Source organism: Eulemur rufifrons, chromosome 9, assembly GCF_041146395.1.
Source record: "Eulemur rufifrons isolate Redbay chromosome 9, OSU_ERuf_1, whole genome shotgun sequence".
NCBI lineage: Eukaryota > Metazoa > Chordata > Mammalia > Primates > Lemuridae > Eulemur > Eulemur rufifrons.
The window spans coordinates 36,073,447-36,095,261 of record NC_090991.1 but is presented as its reverse complement, the minus strand read 5'-3'; the positions used below and the strand labels follow the sequence as shown (position 1 = coordinate 36,095,261).

Sequence of the window (21,815 nt, the reverse complement as noted above, 5' to 3'; positions counted from 1 at the left end):
AGGATCCGCCCACCTCGGCCTCCCAGAGTGCTGGGATTACAGGCGTGAGCCACCACGCCCGGCCCAAATCTTTTATTTTTTTTTCTATTTTGCATTTTTCTTGTCTTAGAATATATCTCATCCAAATACATGTCTCATTTCCTACTAAAACTTTATCTAGACTATTTTGCCAGGAGGTAGAAGTTTTAAAGTTTTTTGAAATGATGCTGAGATGAATAAATAGACTCTATTGGTGGGAACTCCATAAATTAGACATCATATTAAAACTTTTGTAAATATGGAGACAGCTATTGTGCATTGCCCATCATAGCATCAACCTCTTCATTAAAAACAAACAGGCTGGCATGGTGGTTCATGCCTATAATCCCAGCATTTTGGAAGGCTGAGGCAGGAGAATCACTTGAGCCCAGGAGTTCAAGGCTGCAGTGAGCTATGATCATGCCACTGCACTCCAGCCTGGGCAACAGAGTGAGACCCTATCGCAAAAAAATAAAAATAAATAAATAAACAAACAAATGAAAACCAGCTCTGCATTGCTTTAATTTCCCTTCTTTGTCTCTTGTACTTTGTTTTTCTAACCAGGATAAATTGGTGAGATAAGAACAAGGATGGCATCCAGAATAAATACCAATTTCACTTTGATTCCCAAACAGAAATGTAGACGTAGTAATCGTCGATCCAGCTATTTTTCCAACACCCTTGACTCAGACTCTCAGCCCTTATCAACACTTGGAAGTTTTAAAGCCTTGCCATTGGAAATATTCCAAATAATTTTAAGATATTTGTCAGGTGAGGTTTGGGGATTGTGATAGACTACACAAAATGCTAGAATATTTTAATTTTTCCCAAGAGCTAGTTTGTCATCATAGTCCCTGCTAAAATGTTAGTGGCATTAACATGAAAGTTTTTTTCTAAAGTTTCATCATTGTCAGGTAAGGGGTACAATGAGAAAGCACAATATTCAGACTCTTTAAAGCATACCTCTAATGATAATGGCATGGTAACTTGATTGTTACATCCCAACATGTTTCTAATTCATTGAGAACTGAATTTAAAACACTATTAAGATTTTTATCTTTTTTCCCACTGGTTTATTATTATAATTAATATTATTGAGTTATGTAGTATACTAATAGTGACATTCTTGCATTTAAGCCATTTATTCATATATAAATGTATATGTGTATATATATATATATTTCTTTTGATAGTGAAGGATATCAGCATGCTAAGCATGGTGTCCAAAACAGTCAGCCAGCAAATTATTAATTATATCTCAACATCATCAGGAAGCAAAAGACTTTTACTACAGGACTTTCATAACCTTGAGCTGCCTGGCAGGAGACAAGACTCTGCTATACTGGAACACTACAAATCTCTAGGTAATTTATGTAATGAGAATAGCAACAAGTAAAAAACTATGCTTAATTAAGAGGAATTTATTATAAAATTCTGTAAGGCCAATGGGAAATGGAATATTTTCTAAAGTGTGCCTGTTTCTGTGGTGTTTCTACTCTTCAGTGTGAGGACTTTCCCCAAACAACAATTTCTTATACTTATCTTTGAAGACAAGAAAATGAACTTTAATGTAAAGTGTTAGTCCTTGTGATTTCATGTGAATAAAATGTCACCTATGCTTATTGTCTAGGTGGCTTACCAGTTTAGGAAATTGATGTATTTTCTGTGCTTTACTTCCTGTGGATCCTATGGATCATTAGAGTCCACTTCTATATCTTTTTTCCCTTGCAACCATAATCTAGTTCTTAAAAATAGAAAAGAAATTTAAACATATTATTGTGGAAGATTATTTATTCTCTTATCAGAAACTATGGGTTTATTTTAAGCATGCCACACATTTACTAATAAACTATTATGCTATAATTAAATTGACCTTATCAAAGGAAATTCTGTATGATCTTTCTTCCCTTGACTTATAATCATTTATGTCTTTTACCCCATTCATCAATTTCATTCTCCCTAAAAGTGCTGAAATAAAATTCTAATTTTGATTTGACTAATGACACCAATTTAATTATGAAACCACTTTATAATTAACCAAAGCATGGCAATAAAACCAAATATCAAGATTATGTTGTGATTTAAATAAATGCATAATAGCAAGTTAAGTGCAAATTGCCATTTAGTAACCTGGGGATGCCTAGCTTTAAGATAATAAAATAGGCCGGGCGAGGTGGCTCACGCCTGTAATCCTAGCACTCTGGGAGGCCGAGGCGGGTGGATCGCTCGAGGTCAGGAGTTCGAGACCAGCCTGAGCAAGAGCAAGACCCCGTCTCTACTAAAAATAGAAAGAAATGATCTGGCCAACTAAAAATATATATAGAAAAAATTAGCTGGGCATGGTGGCACATGCCTGTCATCCCAGCTACTCGGGAGGCTGAGGCAGTAGCATCGCTTAAGCCCAGGAGTTTGAGGTTGCTGTGAGCTAGGCTGATGCCATGGCACTCACTCTAGCCGGGGCAACAAAGCAAGACTCTGTCTCAAAAAAAAAAATAATAATAATAATAATAAAATAAGACTACTTAGATATGTGAATATATCAAAGCATTTTGATAATTACCTGTGTATTTAATAAGACCAAATGAAAAGTATGTAATCTGATTACAATATTGTTGGTTTCGGTATTTATAATTAGGCTTAGTAAATCCTGTAACAAAAATATGGCAATTGCTTTTTGCTACTTCTCATTGTAAATGTCTTTTTTCAAACATCTTTAGTTGCAGGGGAAGTGGTAGTTGAATTTTTTCCTCCCTGACCAAATCTCAATTGCTTAAACAAACAAACAAAGCATTAAGACAATTATAAGGATAATTCAGTTTAAAAATACAAATATATAGTGATCTTAATAGCTAGCTTTTTAAAGTGCTTTTATTCATGTAATGATTTCAACCTTCCATTTAATTTTAATGCAGACACCTGGCTTATGACTGATTCTTTAGGTAAATGTTTGATATACTTACCATTTTCTCATGTTGCCATTCCTATCTGATCTGTTCTTATTTTCACACATTAAAATAACATTTTCAGAATCCTGTGCTTTGAAGATTATAAATTTTAATTTGCTTCTTCATATAAAACAGAGCAGATGGCCAGTGTGGAAAGAACATTATATCTGACTCTATTTTAGTGGGAACAACTTAAAGAAGTTGGTCTCTAAAGGATGTAGCAGAGCACCTGTGTTTAAAAAAAAAAAAGTCAGCCAGTATTGGGTTTTATCATAAATTTCAATCCTTAAAAATAGGAGTTTTATATAAGAACAGGCAACCAACTTACAATACATTCTTACAGTTCCTCAGCTATGATATGTCATGGGACTGAAAGCCAAAATATGAAAGGAAAAGAACTCAGCCTAAAAACTAAACATTGAAAAATATCTTTTTTATACAAAAATAAGGAGGGATTATGTTTAAAACTTAATTCTGTTCGTGTGTTACCCAAACATAGCAACTTCTAAAAATAAATTAGATTCCCATAGATTCTTCCGTTATTAAAAAAGTAAATGCAGAGAAGATGAAAACTGAAGATTCATGAGATTCAGGTATATATTTTCTTACCATATATCTTATTTTTAGATTGAGTACATTTGCCCTTATAGGAATGTTAACAATGTATTGCCATTTTAGGAAAACAGAATACTTAGAGGAAACAAATCAAACACTTCCTGTCACTGTAGCTCAAGTTACGTATCTCACTGAGAAATTGAAGGGTTTTTTCCTTTCATAAATATCTGAACACAAAATCCTGTACATTCTTAACATGCAATCCCCATAAAAGGATATTTTTGAAGAAAGAGATAGATATTTCATCCTTACTGAATACTTTCTGTGAAAGGAAAAAAAAAAATCTAACCTCTGAAATTTTAAGTACTTATGACTTAAAATTTTTATATTTGGAGAGGGGAATACAAAATCTCTTTTCTCATTCTTTCCATGTTTTACATTAACAACTCACCAAACATTTTCATTTGTGGACATGAGGTTAATTTCAAGAGATATAGGAATCTGTTTTCTATGTAATAGACAAAATAAAGTTTCCCTAGTGTATCTTTATGTCTTATTATTGTATTTTTTTAACTCTAAATACTTTTCCACATATGTCCTATAGTATCAATTTTAAAAAATTTTCTGCAAGATCCCATGCTAAAGCCTTTTAGATAGACATCAGAGTCACTTAGTAAATACCATGTAAGTGTTTTACACTCTTCCTCCCAAACTTTTTCTTAAAAATCATATCAACTCATTTTCCACTGTGATATACCATACTTGACTTTCAAGGAACATTATACTGTGCTCTGTTGATATTCTTAAATTGATTGCATTGTTATCATTTTTTTGTGTATCTTTTTACTTTCTTAGGTCTACTGTTTAAAAGATGCACATTGCTGCTACCCACCAAGGAAAGGCTAAAGTATATTCACAAGATACTAACAGAAGTAAGATCATGCTTCTGAATTAGTTCACAATTTTGATTGTCAGTAAAGATATTTTATTATTAATGCCTTATACTCATTTTAAATCTATCTTTAATTAGTGGAATTTCATAAATTAGCACTAAAAATTTGATTTATCATAATCTAATACTTTACAAAGTACTTAGGGATTATATAACACCAAAATGTAGTACAGTATCTTTTACTTATTATAAAACAATTTTTGTATGTAACTAAGCACATAAGTCAAATTTATTATGTTTCTCAGAGTATAAAGTATTTTTACCCCACATAAGAATACTGGGGAAGTTTTAAAGTGATGATTTAGGTATTTATTAAAATGAAATAATTTCTAAATGTTAAAATCTTATTGTTTAAATGTACAAAAACATAGGAAGGTATTTTTAATATATAAAATGACAGACCTTTTATGATAGATTTAGATATCTGTATCAATGCATTTGGGCATAATCTCTAAATAAGACTGAGTTTTACTGTACAAATCCAAACATACATCCAACTCTGATGGTTCAGTTCTACACTCAGTACTATGCAAACTTTCTGATGCACTGACTTTTTTTCATGTCAGTATTTGCATTGAATTTTGGTCTCTATTATTGCAGCAGCTTCCCAGATGATCTTTCTGCCATCCATTTCATTACTCTCCAAACCATTCTGTATGCTGAATTAAGGTTATTCTTCCTAAAGGTTATTCTTCCTATTCATCCAGATAACTTTCTTATTTAGAAATCTTTTAGTGGCTACTTAATTTCAGCAAGATAAAGTCCAAAGTCTATTGCTGATATTTAGGGTTTTTTCAACAATGCAACCTTATTTCCTACTACTTTGAGCCTAATTAAACTTGTCATATCTTTCTTACCAAATGCACGTTGTTTATTCTACCTCCATACAATTTTGTTCTTATTGTTTCCCTCACCAATCCTTTCCATTCTTTATATCAAAATCCTACTTTAAGACATTGCTTATTTCATGTTTCCTTCATTAAACTCTTTGGATCATTCCCAAATTTATCTTTTCCCAGTTTTCATATTATCTGATTATAGTATTCATTCTTTTTTTTTTTTTTTTTTTTTTTTTTTTTTTTTGAGACAGAGTCTCACTCTGTTGCCCGGGCTAGAGTGCCGTGGCGTCAGCCTAGCTCACAGCAACCTCAAACTCCTGGACTTAAGCGATCCTACTGCCTCAGCCTCCCGAGTAGCTGGGACTACAGGCATGCGCCACCATGCCCAGCTAATTTTTTGTATATATATATATTTTTTGGTTGTCCATGTAATTTCTTTCTATTTTTAGTAGAGACGGGGTCTCACTCTTGCTCAGGCTGGTCTCGAACTCCTGATCTCGAGCGATCCACCCGCCTCGGCCTCCCAGAGAGCTAGGATTACAGGCGTGAGCCACCGCGCCCGGCCTCATTTTTACATTTATACATATTCTGACCTGAATTATTGTAATAATTTCACATGGGTATATCTTTTTTTTTTTTTTTTTTTTGAGACAGAGTCTCACTCTGTTGCCCAGGCTAGAGTGAGTGCCATGGCGGCGTTAGCCTTAGCTCACAGCAACCTCAAACTCCTGGGCTCAAGCGATCCTACTGCCTCAGCCTCCCGAGTAGCTGGGACTACAGGCATGCGCCACCATGCCCAGCTAATTTTTTCTATATATGTATTTAGCTGTCTATATAATTTCTTTCTATTTTTAGTAGAGATGGGGTCTCGCTCTTGCTCAGGCTGGTCTCGAACTCCTGAGCTCAAACGATCCGCCCACCTCGGCCTCCCAGAGTGCTAGGATTACAGGCGTGAGCCACCGTGCCCGACCTACATGGGTATATCTTATTCTCCTGAATAAATTGTGAGCTCCTTGAGGGCAGAGACTTTGTTTTATACTTCTTTTGTAATCCTCACCATATAACACAATGATAGTCAGAATATATACTGAAAAAATTCTTGTTGATTTCCATTAAATTTAAATGTCAAATCATTGTATAGTTCCAATGAAAAGGAGGTATTAACAGTTGTTCTCTTTACAGGTTTCCTGTTTTAAATTCAATGGCTGTGCAGCTCCTATGCAATGTTTAGGATTACCATGTTATGGCATGTTTTTACAGGTACTTTTTTTTAATGAAAGAAGAAAAGGAATGTTTTTTGAATGGTTAACAAGTAGAGCATGTAATCTGTCTTTCCATAGATTCATAGAAGTTATAATAACTTTAAAGACAACAAAATAAAATTATGAAGATTTGAAAACATATTAATCTAACAGTGTGTTTGCCATCTCAGATTATCTTCTTGAGTTTCTCAGTGGTGAAAATGTTTTACAGTTATTTACTCTATACCAATGTCCTCAAAGTTTCCAGCCAATTGTAAAGACTAGAAATATTATGGGGTGGTGTGTGTGTGTGTGTGTGTGTGTGTGTAGAGAAAGAGAGAGTGAGTTTAAAATCATGGCCTAGTCAAGATATGATTTTAGAAATCAATTGTATGATTTCAAGAACATTTTTACTAATCTTTTATTGCAAATAAAGACAATGATAATAACTAGCATTTATTGAGCCCTTACTACGCCAGGCACTGTTCTAAGGAGTTGACAGGTATTAATTAATTTAAAACTTACAACAACCTTGTGAGGTAGTTATTGCAATTGGAAGAAACTGGCTCTATGTCTCAGCCTACCAGCCACCAACTCCTACACACCCAGATTCTGGAGGCCTAGGTCCTCATACCAGCCCAGCCCTCTTCTAAGACAGATTTTTACTTCTTTAATTTTGTTTTAGTTTTTTGTTTCTTTCTTTTGGGGGGACAGGTAATACATATACATGTATTCATGTTCAAATCCAAGGGTACGAAATGTATAAAGTGAAAAGTAAGTCTTCCTCCTTGTCCACTGAGTTCCCTTTACCAGAAGTAATCACTGTTACCAGTTTCTTTTACTTTTTTAAATTTTTTAAATTTCAGAATATTATTGGGGTACAAAAGTTTTGGTTATATGAATTGCTTTTGTACAATTTAAGTCAAAGTTATAAGTGTGTCCATCACCCAGATAGCGTGCATTGTACCTGTTAGGTGTGAATTTACCCATCCCCTCCTCCCTCCTCCCACTTAAAATTCATTTTTAAACTCCTTAAATCCAGTTAACTATTTTAAGAAGAATTTATGTGATTAATAAACCTTTCAAAATATAATTATAGTTATAAACCATTTGAATGTCCTTTTCATATATGTTTGTACATTCTAGTAGTTTCAAAGATATACATTTTTGCTAATAAAAGTTTTTTGGATGTTCACATCCAGAAGTCAAAAATGCTCAGAATTATCACATTAAAATGAGACCATCATTTGTAAGCAGTATCATAAATGACAACTGGCGAGATCATAGGGGTCCTACTGTGTAGTTTTAAAAGAAGCTACAGTGTGTGGCTGTGAGTCAGATGGCCAAAACTGTGGGCTTTGGCCTTAATTTGTTATTTTCCTCATATTGTCAAAGTTCAGGATTCAGTACCACTTAAAAGCTCTCTAAAAATATACTTCCTTTCCAACCAAAAAGAAACTTGGATTTTGCAGCCTTTCTAGGTTTTATTTAAATTTCTTATTAATTTGATAGTTCCATAGTGGATAAAAATTGCATGTCACCTTATCATGTGCTAAAAAGTTATACTCATAAGGCAGTAGTGACTTACATTTTAATTTGATGGTCTGAACATCTGCAATGTTTCCTTTATTTTATTTTCCTCAGACCTTAACAGCAGGTTGGGATGAACTTGAGTGTCACCGTGTTTTTAACTTTTTATGTGAGCTGACTAACCTCTCCCGTAAGATGCAAACTGTTGTCTGCAGCAAACCAGGTAAAGATCTACAATTTGCAAATGATATTATACAGAGATTAAAATAGAAAAAAAAAGCAGAGTTCAAAAATGTATTTAAAAATACATTGTAACATATATAGTAAAAGAACAAAGAAATGTAAGGGAATGATAAACACTGAATGGGATAGTGAGGCAAAAAGCAGTGTGCAATTGGAGAAAGAGAATTACTCAGAGGGCTTCAACTGTTTTGATAATGTTTTATTCCTTAAGCTGGGTGGTGAATATAAGAGTTCATTATAATATTCTTTAAACCTTTCTATGTACCTGAAATATTTCATATTTTCAAAATTACAGACTCTTACATCTAGCAATTTCACTCTGAGAAACTCCCACAATGTGCACAGAGAGACGTGTAAGAATGAACATTGGCCGGGCGCGGTGGCTCACGCCTGTAATCCTAGCACTCTGGGAGGCCGAGGTGGGCGGATCGTTTGAGCTCAGGAGTTCGAGACCAGCCTGAGCAAGAGCGAGACCCCACCTCTACTAAAAATAGAAAGAAATTATATGGACAGCTAAAAATATATATAGAAAAAATTAGCCGGGCATGGTGGCACATGCCTGTAGTCCCAGCTACTCGGGAGGCTGAGACAGGAGGATCGCTTGAGCTCAGGAGTTTGAGGTTGCTGTGAGCTAGGCTGAAGCCACGGCACTCACTCTAGCCTGGGCAACAGAGTGAGACTCTGTCTCAAAAAAAAAAAAAAAAAAAAAAAAAAAAAAAAAAAAAAAGAATGAACATTGCAGCATTATTTGTAATCATGAAAAACTGCAAACAATCTAAATGCCTATTGTCAGGAGAATGGATAGATGAATTTTGGTATATTCATATAATTAAAACCATCAGCAGTTAAAATGAATGAACTAGAGCTATATATATTAATATGGATAAATCTTAAAACATAATTTGAGAAAAATGTTACCAAAGGATACTTTCAGTATGATACCATTTGTATACATATTAAAAACATGTAAAACAATTATATTTATTCATTATGGTTACATTACATGTGTAAAAAATTATAAGAACATAGTGGATAGTATGATGGTTAATTTTGTGTAGTCAACTTGGCTATGCCATGGTACCCAGATATTTGGTCAAACATTATTCTAGGTGTTTCTGTGAAGGTATTTTTTTTAGATGAACTTAACATTTAAATCAGTAGACTCTGAGAGAAGCAGATTATCCTCCATAATATGGGTGGGCCTCATCCAATCAGTTGAAAGCCTTAATAGAAAAAGACTGACCTCCTCAAGCAAGAAAGAATTCTGCCAGCAGACTGTCTTTGGACTTGGAGTGCAACTCTTCCCTGGGTCTCCAGCCTGCCAGCCTGCCCTGCAGATTTTGGACTTAACCAAGCCTGCACAACCGTGTGAGCCAATTCTTTAAAATCAATCTCTCTCTCTTTCTCTCTTTCTCTCTGTCTCTCTCTCTCTCTCTCTACACACACACACACACACACACACACACACACTCATCCATCCTGTTGGTTCTGTTTCTCTAGAGAACCTGACTAGTACAGGATGGATAAAACCCAATTCGGGGTGTTGATTATCTCTGGGGAAGAAGAGGAAAGGGATTGGAAGTGATATACAAGAAGCTTTAACTGCATCTGTGTAATGTTTTATTTATTTTTAAAAATCTGAAGCAAAAATAGCAAAAATAAAGCTTTAGCAAAAATAGCAAAAATAAAGCTTTGGCAAAGCTAGATGATAGGCACGCCATATTTGTTATAGTATCTCTTTTTTTCTGTCAACTTGAAATATTTCATAATAAAACAATTATAGATCAAAAAGGCAGATTTAGAATCCTGATGAAACAATAAGAAAATTAATTTTTCATGCCCTTCCCTTAATCAAAAACTTTTGTTACCTCTCTGATGTCTTCAAAATAAAGTCAAAATTACTTACGCTGGCCTCCACATTCTGGCCCCAATTTACTTTTTCAAATTTACTGCCCACTACTTTCTGTGTCAGTTTGACGTAGGCATATTGCTCTGCTCATTGTGTCTTAGACATCCATTTCTATCTCAGTACCTTTTATTTGTTCTAATTTTCCTGAAATACCCTCTCTCCTTCTCATCCTTTAAGACCCAATTTGCCTGACCTCCTCAGTTAAGCCTTTCCTGATCTCCCCACACCTGCGGTAATCTCTCTCCTCTAAACTTCCATATTGCTTGGCTTGACACACCAGGGAGTACTTACATATATGGCCTTAGATCATTAGTAGACTTTTCATTTACACTTGTTTTAGCTACAAGTAAATAAAATGTAAATGGTGTGAAAATGTAAAGTGTAAAATGGTGCAGCCGCTGTGGAAAACAGTTTGGTTGTTCCTCAAAAAGCTAAACAAAATTACCATATGACCCAGCAATTCCACTCCTAGGTGTATACCTAATGGAATGAGAGCAGGGATTTAGATGCTTGTATGCTAATGTTCACTGCAGCATTATTCATAATAGCCAAAAGGTTGAAACAACACAAGTATCCATCAACAGATGAATGAATAAAGAAAATGCGGCGTATACTGTAACATGGATGAAACTTGAAAACATTATGCTAAGTGAGAGAAGCCAGGAACAAAAGGACAAATATTGCATGATTCTATGTTTATGAGATACCTAGAACAGACAAACTCATAGAGACAGAAAGTAGATCAGAGGTTACCAAGAGCTAGGAGCTAGGGGCAGGGGAGAATGGGGAGTTATTGCTTAATGGTTGCAGAGTCTGTGTTGGAGTGATGAAAAAGTTTTGGACAAAAACAAAAAAAAAAAAACCAAACAAACAAAAAAAAGTTTTGGAAATAGGCAGTGGTGTTGTGAATATAATTGACGCTACTGAATTGTACATTTAAAAGTGGTTAAAATGGATAAATTTAAAATAGATAGATAAATTTAAAATAGATACATTTTATGTTATCTATATTTTACCACAATATAAAAAATTAGTAATGTAAAATATCAAAACCCATTGAATTATATACTTTAAATGGGTGAATTTTATGGTGTATAAGTTATATTTCAATAAAGCTGTTCAAAAAACCAAAAACAGTGAAATACCATTTTACATCTACTAGGATGGCTAGAATCAAAAAGTTAGAAAACAAGTGTTGGCAAGAATGTGAAGCTATGGGAACCCTCATAATGTTGTTGGGAATATAAATTCGTGCAGTCACTTTAGAAAACAGTGTGGAAGTTCCTCAAATGATTAAGCATAGAGTTATCATATGATCCAGCAATTCCACTCCTAGGTGTATACCCAGGAGAAATGAAAACATATGTCCACACAGAAAATTGTACATGAATGTTAATAGCAGCATTATTCATAATAGTCAAAAGGTGGAAACAACCCAAATGTCCATCAATGGGTGAATGGATAAATGAAATGTGGTACATCTATACAATGGAATATTAGTTGGCCATAAAAAGAAATGAAGTACTGATATATGCTACAAGATGGATGAACCTTGAAAATACTACGTTAAATGAAATGAGCCAGTCACAAAAGGCCACATACTATACGATTTAATTCATATGAAAATCCAGAATAGGAAATCTATGGAGACAGAAAGTAGAGTATTGGTTGCTTGGGGCTGGGGGTAGTAAAGGACAGAGAGATGGGGGGTGATAGCTAAAAGAATAGGATTTCCTTTTGAAGAGATGAAAATGTTCTAAAATTGACTGTGGTAATGGCTACACATATCTGTGAATATACTAAAAACCATTGAATTGTACACTTTAAATGGGTAAAGTATGTGAATTATAACTCAATAAAGCTGTTTTTAAAAGTAGTCCCTTGATAATCTGAAGTTTTTATACAAGAATATGAAATAATGCTTTCAGTACAAAGTATATTAATGAGGTATGTCTTTGACCTTTCTTTGCATTTATTTATTTTTAAATCCAAAATTGTATAAGATTCTGGTAAACCTTAAGCATGTCTTTTGATTGACCCATTATTCAAAGTATTTACAAATCACGAAGATAAGGGTAAGTAGATAGCCAATATTGAAATTAGGTCATCAGAAGAACAGATAATCTCTTGGTTACATCTTGTTTAGAAACCCAGTTTATGATCACTGTTTAACTACAATGGTTAATAAGTTGTTCTGATCACTATCCAATATGCACATCAACCTTTCTAGGAAGAATGATTTACAATTCTTTTGTCTTCATAGGAAGTGCCCGAAAACTGGAGTTAAGGATCAGATTATTCTGTAGGAGTGTCCTGCTTGATCACTGGACACATCGAAGTGATTCAGCTTTTTGGTTGACGCGACTATTAAGACCATGGCCAATCGTGAATCAGGCAAGATTACTGTATATCATCTTTGGTCCAGTCTCTCCTCAGGATGGTGAGCACTGATTTTTCAGAGATATATGTTATGTAACTGGTTAATTTTACTTTAGGAAGCAAATCTTTTTGCACCTGCTCAGTTTTCATCATTTCTAATGACGAAAGTGTTTCATGATTTCATAGATATATATTACACTAACTTGTGCATCACCTAAACTAGCCTAAGAAAGAAATTGTTCTGTTGTAGGCCATTACCAAATATATTCCTATCATCCCTGGTTTACCTAAAATAGCTGCTTTTCATGTTTAAACATTGTCTTAACTCAGGGTTATGTTTGCTAGTAGAGGCAACTAATAGTGCTAGTGAAGCAAAGTGGTAGTCAGAACTGATGTTTTATTTTTGAATACAAATAGGAATTTTTGCAAGTTTTTGCCTAATTTTGCTTAATGTTAAAATTATCATGCATTTCTTCAGTTTACATTGACTTAGAGGTAATAAGCTTAGAGTATGTTGAGTAGCAGAGGAAGCCAGTCTGGGGTTAAAATTTTGTTTTCTGTAATCCACAAAGATAATTGATCAATTGCTAATTGATCATGATAAATAATCAAAAGTTAACTGAATTATTCTGTCCTGATAGAAATGTTTGAGTCTCAAATATAGCATGCTCTCTTTTTAGAAGGACATCCATAGGTTTTATTTGATTTTAGTAATATTACATTAATTGCTTATTCCACTTTCTTTCATGGGTAGCATTATCTTTGAACAAGAAGTACTATTCTGTTTAGTGAAACCACTTTACTTCATTTAGCTGTCGTCGCTGTGCTTCATCACATCAGTAAGAAACATTCAAATTTATGCTGTTATCAGAATTGACCTTTCATTATGAAAGTTAAAATGAAAGTATTAATAGCTTATATTAATATAAGTAATGGGATTTCATCGCACAATCCACTTTCCTTTTTAAACAATCCATGAAGTCTTTATCACAAAGCCAACTATTCTGTTATAGCCTAGTTTTTGTTTCAATTCAGGACAGGTGGTTTGGCAGAAAATGGTAGAAGGACCTACAGATGAATCCAGTCTGAAAGGTTTGGCTGATGCCATTAAATTACTATATGACACAGGCACTAAAGAGTGGACAGCAGATGATATTATCAGTCTTGTAGATGAACTATCAGGTAAAAAAATATATTTACTAACATGGAATAATAGAAATTTATTAGTAGAATATGGATATAAAATTGTAAGGATAATTCTGCCGTTAACAAATGAAGTACCTGGCCGGGCGCGGTGGCTCACGCCTGTAATCCTAGCACTCTGGGAGGCCGAGGCGGGTGGATCGCTCAAGGTCAGGAGTTCAAGACCAGCCTGAGCAAGAGCGAGACCCCGTCTCTACTAAAAATAGAAAGAAATTATCTGGCCAACTAAAATATATATATAGAAAAAATTAGCCGGGCATGGTGGCGCATGCCTGTAGTCCCAGCTACTCGGGAGGCTGAGGCAGTAGGATCGTGTAAGCCCAGGAGTTTGAGGTTGCTGTGAGCTAGGCTGACGCCACGGCACTCACTCTAGCCCGGGCAACAGAGCGAGACTCTGTCTCAAAAAAAAAAAAAAAAAAAAAAACAACAAATGAAGTACCTATTAGAAATCAATAAATGCTCTAAAATGTTTATGGCCGGTAGCAGTGGCTCACACCTGTAATCCTAGCACTCTGGGAGGCTGAGGCAGGAGGATCCCTTGAGGTTAGGAGTTCAAGACCAGCCTGAGCAAGAGCAAGACCCCATCTCTACTAAAAATAAAAAGAAATTAGCTGGACAACTAAAAATATATAGAAAAAAATTAGCCGGGCATAGTGGCACATGCCTGTAGTCCCAGCTACTCGGGAGGCTGAGGCAGGAGGATAGCTTGAGCCCAGGAGTTTGAGGTTGCTGTGAGCTAGGCTGACACCATGGCACTCTAGCCCAGGTGACAGAGTGAGACTGTGTCTCAAAATAAATAAATAAATACTCTAAAATATTTGAAGAATTTAGCATTATGTTTGAAGCGAATGTGTAGCATCAACTTACTTTCCTTTGATTTCCAATTTTATAAGTATATATTTATTATTTGAAAGTTTTATAGTTTAATTAGCTTAATTACTCCCATTTTGCAAGTTCTCAGAAGTACCCTGCTAGGTTATGTAAGGAAGAAAGCCCTCTTCTGCTGGTACAGGAGAGGTGAAACAATTTTTCTCATTCCTGCATAATCCTTTAGATTCTAAAGTTTACAAGGTTTCTTTCCTTACACAGGATTAGGCCACTTTGCCTGCTGATCTATGTGGAGGAGGGTTGCTTTGACAATATTACTAGTACATTTGTAAGAGCCACCATGACATGGCCATAATATCTGTCTCTGGCTCAAAGCTGTAATTGGAAAACTAAAGCATTTTTCCCAAGTGTTTCTCTTGGCAGTAATTGTATTTCCAATAAAGTGATATAATATTGCATGCATTTAATGGTGCTTACTATAGCTATTGTGTAATTTCTCATTAAATAACTGTTCTTCCTCTAATATAAGTGGTTCCCCGGGAGTGGCTTCTAGAGAATAATGCACGTCTCCTAATCCTAAGCGGGAACAACATCTGTTTCACTTTCATGGCTAGTAAAGCTGTGAATGGACGAGCCATTGAACTGGCAAGGCTCATAGTCTTTTTGGCTTTGGTAAGTAAAAAATAAGATTTTTCTCTAACAAGTTGTTTAACATCACAATTCCTTCAGGAACTAACCTGAGGAATTGAAGTGTACACAAAGTGTTTTGAAAGAATAAGTATTTAAGTATATATTTTTAATGTTTCTTTCTCAAAGTATTAAAATATATAATTAACTATAATATTTGGAATCATTCTTTATATTAACTCTCTGCACTTTACATCTAGATTGTCATTATACAGCTCTGCTAAGTTACATTCTTTTTTAAAAATTCCATTTTTACAAAAGCATCCCATTTGATTTACTTCAAAATAATCAATGGGATGGGAAGAGGATGTGAAAGTAATAGGGGGAGAGTTGAATGAAACAAGGTTGGCAATTGTTGAAGCTGGGAAATGGGTACTGGGCATTCATTCTGTTATTCTCTCTACTTTTGTATAGTTAAAATGTTTCAAAATAAAAAGTCTTAAGAATATATTTAATATTAATTCATTTAACATAAACTTATTGAGTGCTTACTATTTGCCATAAACTGTGCTAGATTCTAGGACTATGGAAATTATTATAAAAGAACAAATCTCTGACCCCACGCTGCTTACAGTCTTTTAAGAAATATCAAGATATGGCCGGGCGCGGTGGCTCACACCTGTAATCCTAGCACTCTGGGAGGCCGAGGCGGGTGGATTGTTTGAGCTCAGGAGTTCGAGACCAGCCTGACCAAGAGCAAGACCCCCGTCTCTACTAAAAATAGAAAGAAATTAGTTAAATTAGCTGGACAACTAAAAATATATAGAAAAAAATTAGCCGGGCATGGTGGCACATGCCTGTAGTCCCAGCTACTCGGGAGGCTGAGGCAGAAGATTACTTGAGCTCAGGAGTTTGAGGTTGCTGTGAGCTAGGCTGACACCACAGCACTGTAGCCCAGGCAACAGAGTGAGACTCTGTCTCAAAAAAAAAAAAAAAAGAAAAAAGAAAAGAAAGAAATATCGGTCGGGCGCGGTGGCTCACACCTCTAATCCTAGCACTCTGGGAGGCCGAGGCGGGTGGATCACTCGAGGTCAGGAGTTCGAGACCAGCCTGATCAAGAGCGAGGCCCCGTCTCTACTAAAAATAGAAAGAAATTATCTGGACAACTAAAAATATATATAGAAAAATATTAGCCGGGCATGGTGGTGCATGCCTGTAGTCCCAGCTACTAGGGAGGCTGAGGCAGTAGGATCGCTTAAGCCCAGGAGTTTGAGGTTGCTGTGAGCTAGGCTGACGCCACGGCACTCACTCTAACAAAGCAACACTCTGTCTAAAAAAAAAAAAGAAAGAAAGAAAGATCAAGATACACATAAATAAATACAGTGAAATACGTGCAAATATATATACAAAAAAAGGTAGCCAAATGAGCCAGTATTGGAGAATGGAGGACAGAAAGGGCTTCCCCAATCCCAGTAGATAAAGCTTTTAAAAAATAAATAGGAGGTCACCAGGCAGGTAGCAGGTGGCTGCAGATTATTCAAGGCAACAGATAAGTGTAACCACATGACTATGTTCAGGGTACTATAGGTAGTTCAGTATGATTTCTGAAGGGTAAAATGTACACAGGAGAAATAGCAGGAGGTGAGGCTAGACAGGAAGGGAGAGGCTAGGTCAGGAAGGGCTTTTTAGGCCATCTTGCAGAGCTTGAACCGATCTAATAGGGAGCTGCTGAAAAGTTTTAAGGGGAGAGACATGATCCATTTTGTGGTTTTGGCAGGTCATTTTGGCAGAACTGTAGCAAATGGAATGGAGAGAAAGTCACTAGGGGTGGAGAAGCCTCTAAAAAGCCTTCTCTGATTAACATCTCAACTCTGATCTGTTTGCTAAATTGCCTCCAATTTGTCTTCTCTTTATCTTCAGTATTAGTGTTTGTAAACCATTGTATGTGTGGGGTAGGTCATCTCCCCAAGTAGGTTGCAAGCTCTTTGAAATCCAGGACTGTGTCACTTATTTTTTTCATAGTGCCTGGTATAGTGCTTTACACATAATAAGTAGTTAATAAATCTTTCCTGTCAGATTAACATTATTTACTTACACTACTATATATTAATAGTTTATATATTTATATATAGTTTATATTGCTGTACGTTATCTATTTGGCTATGTGAGTTCAGTGGGCCATTTAGAATGTTATTAAATAAATCTTTTACTTTTCAGTCAATTTTAACTAGGAACATATAATCTTTACATTAAATGTTTATCTTTTAAATAATGGAGAAACAAATATTCCCTAAAACTCTCAAGATGAGAAGTTGATAATACCGTAGAGTTCTCTTTCCTGTTGAAATCACTTATTTATCACCCTCATTGGACTCCTTGAAAATAGAGCCATGTCTTTATGGCTTGTCATTGTATCTCCAGATCTCAATAGGTGCTCAGTAAATGGTTACTGAATGAGTGAATGAGCAGAAGTCTTATTTTTCATATATTCAATAACTGTTGGCCGGGCGCGGTGGCTCACGCCTGTAATCCTAGCACTCTGGGAGGCCGAGGCGGGTGGATTGCTCAAGGTCAGGAGTTCGAGACCAGCCTGAGCGAGACCCCGTCTCTACTAAAAATGGAAAGACATTATATGGACAACTAAAAATCTATATAGAAAAAATTAGCCGGGCATAGTGGCGCATGCCTGTAGTCCCAGCTACTCGGGAGGCTGAGGCAGTAGGATCGCTTAAGCCGAGGAGTCTGAGGTTGCTGTGAGCTAAGCTGACGCCACGGCACTCACTCTAGCCTGGGCAACAAAGTGAGATTCTGTCTCAACAAAAAAAAAAAAAAAAAAAATAACTGTTTTCGATATTAGTTCTTGCATTGATAAATAATATTCTATGATAATCTTGAACCAGGCTTTTATATACTTCACACTTTGTTCCACTGCGGTTGTACCATTTGAAAGAAAAGGAGTATTAGATACAAGACCATTTCCCATTTTGTAGACTCAGTATGGTGTCGTATATAATAAATTATGTAAAATAATAAGCCATCATTGTCAATACCACTTTCAAATTCTATAGCTTTCTTCACATGAAGGTTTACAATAATGCTTTGTATGTCTACATCAGGTGTGTGAGAAAGAACTGTACTGCATGAATTGGGCAGTTAAAATGATGCAAAAAGTCTGTAACGTCTTTAGCACGCCATTGGAAAAAATTAACTTCCTTCAGAGTGTGGCAAATGCATTTGCATGCATAATAATGGAAATGCTGCAATCAGTTATGTCGGGTGAGTAGGAATGTAGATGGTGCACAGGTGGGAGTAAAAATGCAGTCTAGTCTCCACTTAAGACAGAGCTAGTTCTGTGTAGACTTTTATTTCTAAACTAACCAGGAAGGAACAGACACTTTTTTGTTTGTTTTTCCTTGAGATATATGTAGTTCCTGGTTTTTGTCACTTTTAAAATCTGGCATTGATTTTAACGGAGAAAGTAAACCTGAAGAGTCTGCTCTGAAAGGAACCACTTTCAATTTTGCACAGCAAAAATTTTAACTTGCTCACTTGCCAACTATCATAATCATTATAATAATATCTTATAGTTGTGTAGTTTCAATAAATATTATTTTATAGTTTTATTAGGCAGCCAACATGATAATTAACTCTATCTTACAGATGAGAAAACTAAGGCATTAAGAAATGACCTGACTTGCCCAAGGTCATAAAGTTAGAAGTAATAAAGCATGGCCCAGCATCCTTTTCTTCAGACTTCTAATCTAGTGTTCTTATATAATTCCATGATTTCAGGGGTTAACATCTGACTTAATAAAGGTCACTAACAACAAGTCTTCTGTTTAAATACTATAAGGGACAATTAAAACATCTTATGTTTCAAATAAATCATATATTTAAAATTTTAATTGTCATTTTCTTTTCCCTGCTGTCTATTCCTGTGTTTGGCATATAGGAGACCATGATGAAGATGACAGAAGCTTTTTGAATTTGTTCCATCTTGTACATGCTCAGGCTAACTTCCATAAGGAGGTCCTGTATTTGACCATGAATATTCTCTCTACCTAAATACTCAGAAAGCCTTGCCTTTAGAAAACTTCATTGAACTACACATGAGAAGAACGCTACTTTTTCACATCCAGAAGAATAGCATCTGTGGGACTTTTTGTCATCTAAGTAACCTAAGAATTCAAAAGCTGCATAGAATGTTGGAAGCAACTGCTTACACCATTATTAATATAAAAATAACAAGCAAACCCAAGAATGTATTGATGTTTCTCTGGTAAGCAAGCTCTGCCTCTCCAGGTTTTGGTCATCTTAATGCCAATGAATGTTAGTGGGCCAAGAATCTGGGGCAGCCCAATCTGTATGTGTGAATCTTTGAAGCAGAGAAAATTCTGTTTTATAGTTAGAGCAGACCTAAATTCACTAAATAGTATATATCTGTTCACTTTGCTTAAGTTGTATAGACATAGCCCAGAATGTTTTGTAAAGATTTGCAATATGGTGTTTGGAATGTGCAGAATATAAATCACATTTTTTACCACCTTCTTGGCATATGCTTACAAAGAACATTATATTTTGTTCATGTTTTGCATGAACTAACAGATAAAAACTAAAGGAAGTTGTGTATATCTATATATATACACATACATATATAAATATGTAAATATACATATAGACACACACATGCACAAACATATTTTTTCTTTAAAATGAATCATATAAAAGGTCTATAGAGGAAGGTATATATTGTCTCAATACAATCAAATCATCTTTTATGCTTTCCTGGGGGTTAGACTAAAATGTAGCAAATAAGAGAAAAAATAAACTGAAAGAAAGTAGCACTCATCTGCCAGAACAATCTTCACAAATAATTGGCACTTATTCCTAAAGTTTTTCTCCTTATCTGAAAAAGTGAGATTTGATGAAGGAAACTAGAAGCATACATGGGTAGAGCAGCCCATGAGAGAGTAGGGGTTCTTTTCATTTCTATTAAATGGATTACAAGAAGCTCTAAGACTATTTCAGTCTGACTAGCTTCTGCCACCGCCACTTTTATTATTCAAGTAGATAATTATAGTGCCTAACGGGCTGAAATAGTGCTGGAGTCCTCCTGGATCTCTGACTCTCTTCTCCTTGGGTTTGATCACTTTACTTCTGAAGACCCACTCCTTCCCCTGGACTTCTCAGAGGCTGGCTTTCTTTTCCCAAGCTCTAGATTTAACTTGCCTCTGGAACTGATGGAGGAAAGAAACACCAGAAGATATGGAAATTGCTTGCAGAAGTAGGATGTAAACTGTGGGAAATGCTCAAATATTTAGCAAGAGGGGTTCAGTGAGAGACTAATAGGACTGAGGAAGAGTGAAAATTGTGGAGAAAATATAAATTGTGATAACAAGATTTCACTATATTTCAATAGCAAAAGCACTTAACTTCATTTTTGGAGAGTCAGAAATTAACTGCCTTTCTCAGATGGATTTTCCAACTACAATTCCACTGATGGCAGGAATTTTTTCTCCAGAGTTTATTTGCATATTTATGCAAAAACAAAGTTATTACTTTTATCCTAGTTTCATTTTCTTCTTCTCAATTTAAGAATTCACCCACAATTGAATTATAAATATTAAAAGTTGGTAGATACCAGAGTATAAAAGTACACCTTCATTAGCTTTTACTTTTTCTCACGTCTACTTGCAAAGCACAGATTTAGGTATCAAAACACTGGTGACTCCAAATGAAGAATATATCCCATTCAATTATTTGGAAGGGAAGAGAAAAATAAAAAGAAAAAATAAAGAGTTTAATATAAATAGTGACTATTTTTAATATTTCACTAAATAGATGCTAGAAATCATTTTCTTAGAGAAAGAAATTTGGCATTGTAAAGTTTCCTTGAATTCCTTGAATTAACCAAGTCTCCACAGCAGTTATTTTCAGTAAGTTTGGAAAAGAAGCATAGCTTAAAACATCTTTGATTTGGATTTTGAATCTCTTTACATACTTGAACTGGCATGACTGTTGCTGTAAATTTTTTAAATTCACATTATTTCATTATTTTCAATAATTGTGAGGTTAATATCTCACCCTCCCCAGAAATTTGGAACATAAAAAATTTGATTTTTTGGGTGCAGTAGATAAATAGTATCATTTCGCCACCAATAAAATGTAAACTGATAAATTCTTCATTCAATTATTAATAGACAAAAGTAACATATGTGACCAACTTTGTAATTTCTTCAATTTAGTGGTCCTTTTTTCCCCCGAATACATTTGTCATCAGGAATAAAGTGAAATGTGAAGTTTTAAAGTGGGAGATTAAGTTGTAAGCATTTACTATTATCATTATTATTGATTTAAGTGAATTGTCACAAAAAATTGTATTATCACAAAAAAATGAGCATTTGCAAAATGAGTAGCCTAAAAACGCTAGGAGACTGTCAATTGCTAACTAACTCTAGAATAGTCATAATACATAACCATGTAAATTATTAACAAGTCAAATAATTTAGCCTGTACCTTTTTAAAATTAGAAGATTGGCCTAAATG

General features: G+C 35.0%; 1 protein-coding gene across 1 annotated transcript; it reads left to right on the top strand.

The window, feature by feature from the left end:
* The first annotated feature begins 608 nt into the window (after nt 1-608).
* FBXO47 (F-box protein 47) lies at nt 609-19,334 on the top strand. Its single transcript, XM_069481324.1, has 10 exons — nt 609-789; nt 1,212-1,382; nt 4,374-4,450; nt 6,492-6,569; nt 8,195-8,303; nt 12,496-12,672; nt 13,647-13,793; nt 15,172-15,314; nt 18,386-18,545; nt 19,222-19,334. The coding sequence occupies exons 1-10, from the start codon at nt 609-611 to the stop codon at nt 19,332-19,334; spliced, it is 1,356 nt and encodes a 451-aa protein (XP_069337425.1).
* Nucleotides 19,335-21,815: the final 2,481 nt, after the last annotated feature.

Coding starts and splice junctions, on each gene's coding strand:
- FBXO47 (XM_069481324.1), top strand. CDS start 609: ATGGCATCCAGAATAAATACCAATTTCACTTTGATTCCCAAACAGAAA. Junction 1,383..4,373: donor GGAACACTACAAATCTCTAG/GTAATTTATGTA, acceptor TTACTTTCTTAG/GTCTACTGTTTAAAAGATGC. Junction 18,546..19,221: donor GCTGCAATCAGTTATGTCGG/GTGAGTAGGAAT, acceptor TTTGGCATATAG/GAGACCATGATGAAGATGAC.